Below are 1,652 nucleotides of genomic sequence, written 5' to 3'. Positions count from 1 at the left end.
CTTAGGTTAACATACTTTACTAGCCTTTTGTTTTGGAGCTTGGATGCAGCCATCATCTTCTCGAGATACAAACAGGAATTATACTGCTCTGGTCATGTAACAATTTGCACTAGACTCGTGAAACTGCAGATATTTGCTTGAGACTCGATTTTTTTCCATTTTTGCAGGAAGTGCACTAAAACATCAGTCAGTAGTGTTTTTAGAGCTTTATTAATGAAAATATTTTTCATGATCACTATTGTGACCGGTATTAAATGAGTTAAATCAGTTAATACACCAATAAAAACAATTTAAAATTGATAAGAGCAAAAACACCTCCATATCAGTGCTAAAACTTTCACTTCAGTATAAAGATACTGAACAATAGCTTCAGATTATGCATGTGTAAAATGATTAGTTAACGAAATATCATGAAGTGCATTCTTTTATGAAAATGTGGGGGCTCTTAAAAGAGCCTGCGTTTTTCTGATAATTGGAACGTGTTTATCCTCCGAAGCCGTACAGAGTGCGTCCCTGAAGGCTTTTAACCTCCGAAGCCGTACAAGGTGCGTCCCTGTCGCTTCAGCGCGTACACCACGTCCATGGCGGTGACGGTCTTTCTCTTGGCGTGCTCGGTGTAGGTGACGGCGTCGCGGATCACGTTCTCCAGGAACACCTTCAGCACACCGCGAGTCTCCTCGTAGATCAGACCGGAGATGCGCTTGACGCCGCCGCGGCGCGCCAGACGACGAATAGCGGGTTTGGTAATTCCCTGGATGTTATCCCGCAGCACTTTACGGTGGCGCTTAGCGCCTCCTTTCCCGAGTCCTTTACCGCCTTTGCCTCTTCCAGACATTGCTAGAGAGCTTCAAGCGTCTATGTGGTACAATAGATAGAACTTGTAGAAGCAGAAGGTGTGCGAGAAGAGCTTTACAGTAGTTTACAGGACCTAGTTGAAACCAAGCGGCAACCTCCTAGTCTCTCGCTTGAAGCCAATACGGAAGTGACTAAAACTGCAATTCATCGACTGGCCGCTAGAGGCTGGCTCCAAAAGGGAGTCAGTCCCATAGACTCCCCATGTTAAAATGCCCAACTTTACAGCAGAAAAAATATATTTACAGCCTGGTACAAAAAGTGCTTTTGGTCTATATAGGTAATTTTGCCCTTCATGACAACTGTGAGGGGGGTTAATTTTTTTATAACTCATCCGTTTAAATTATATTAAGCCTTAAAGTTCTGCATAATTAAGGGCGTGACCACTTGAGTGACAGGTGGATTGCCGCTCTGCTCCAGTGAAACTTGCTAGAGTGTGAAACTTAGAAAAATGGCTTTAAAGATTTTTATTTGTCCAGAAAAAAATTATTATGGGTAGGACACTGGAAATCTGTCAATTAGATGTTTTAATGAAAATGATCTCAAACTTGATTTTTACCGCTATTTTTAAGTTATTGTAGGCAGTGGCGGCTCATTGGAGAGGCAGGGGAGGCACAGCTTCCCCATAATTTTGAATTGAAAATGGGAGGAGGACGATTTAATGTTAATACAATTCACAATTCATTTCAGTTGTGTCTCAGAATGTGTATTTTTTGTTTGTAATTTCACAGTTGAGAAATTTTTTTCACATAACATGAAAGCGCCGCTTTTGTATCGCGAATGTGCCGAATCTGCTGATG

At 41.8% G+C, this 1,652-nt stretch overlaps 1 protein-coding gene across 1 annotated transcript; it reads right to left on the bottom strand.

Moving 5' to 3' along the window:
- Window positions 1–509: 509 nt before the first annotated feature.
- LOC107656887 (histone H4) lies at window positions 510–923 on the bottom strand. The gene has a single exon (XM_016444828.1). The coding sequence runs from the start codon at window positions 833–835 to the stop codon at window positions 524–526; it is 312 nt and encodes a 103-aa protein (XP_016300314.1). The 5' UTR covers window positions 836–923; the 3' UTR covers window positions 510–523.
- Window positions 924–1,652: the final 729 nt, after the last annotated feature.

This window comes from Sinocyclocheilus anshuiensis, unplaced genomic scaffold (genome assembly GCF_001515605.1).
Source record: "Sinocyclocheilus anshuiensis isolate Anshui unplaced genomic scaffold, SAMN03320099.WGS_v1.1 scaffold14591, whole genome shotgun sequence".
In the NCBI taxonomy this organism is placed as follows: Eukaryota; Metazoa; Chordata; class Actinopteri; order Cypriniformes; family Cyprinidae; genus Sinocyclocheilus; species Sinocyclocheilus anshuiensis.
This window is presented reverse-complemented; position numbering and strand designations above follow the sequence as displayed.

Coding starts and splice junctions, on each gene's coding strand:
- LOC107656887 (XM_016444828.1), bottom strand. CDS start 835: ATGTCTGGAAGAGGCAAAGGCGGTAAAGGACTCGGGAAAGGAGGCGCT.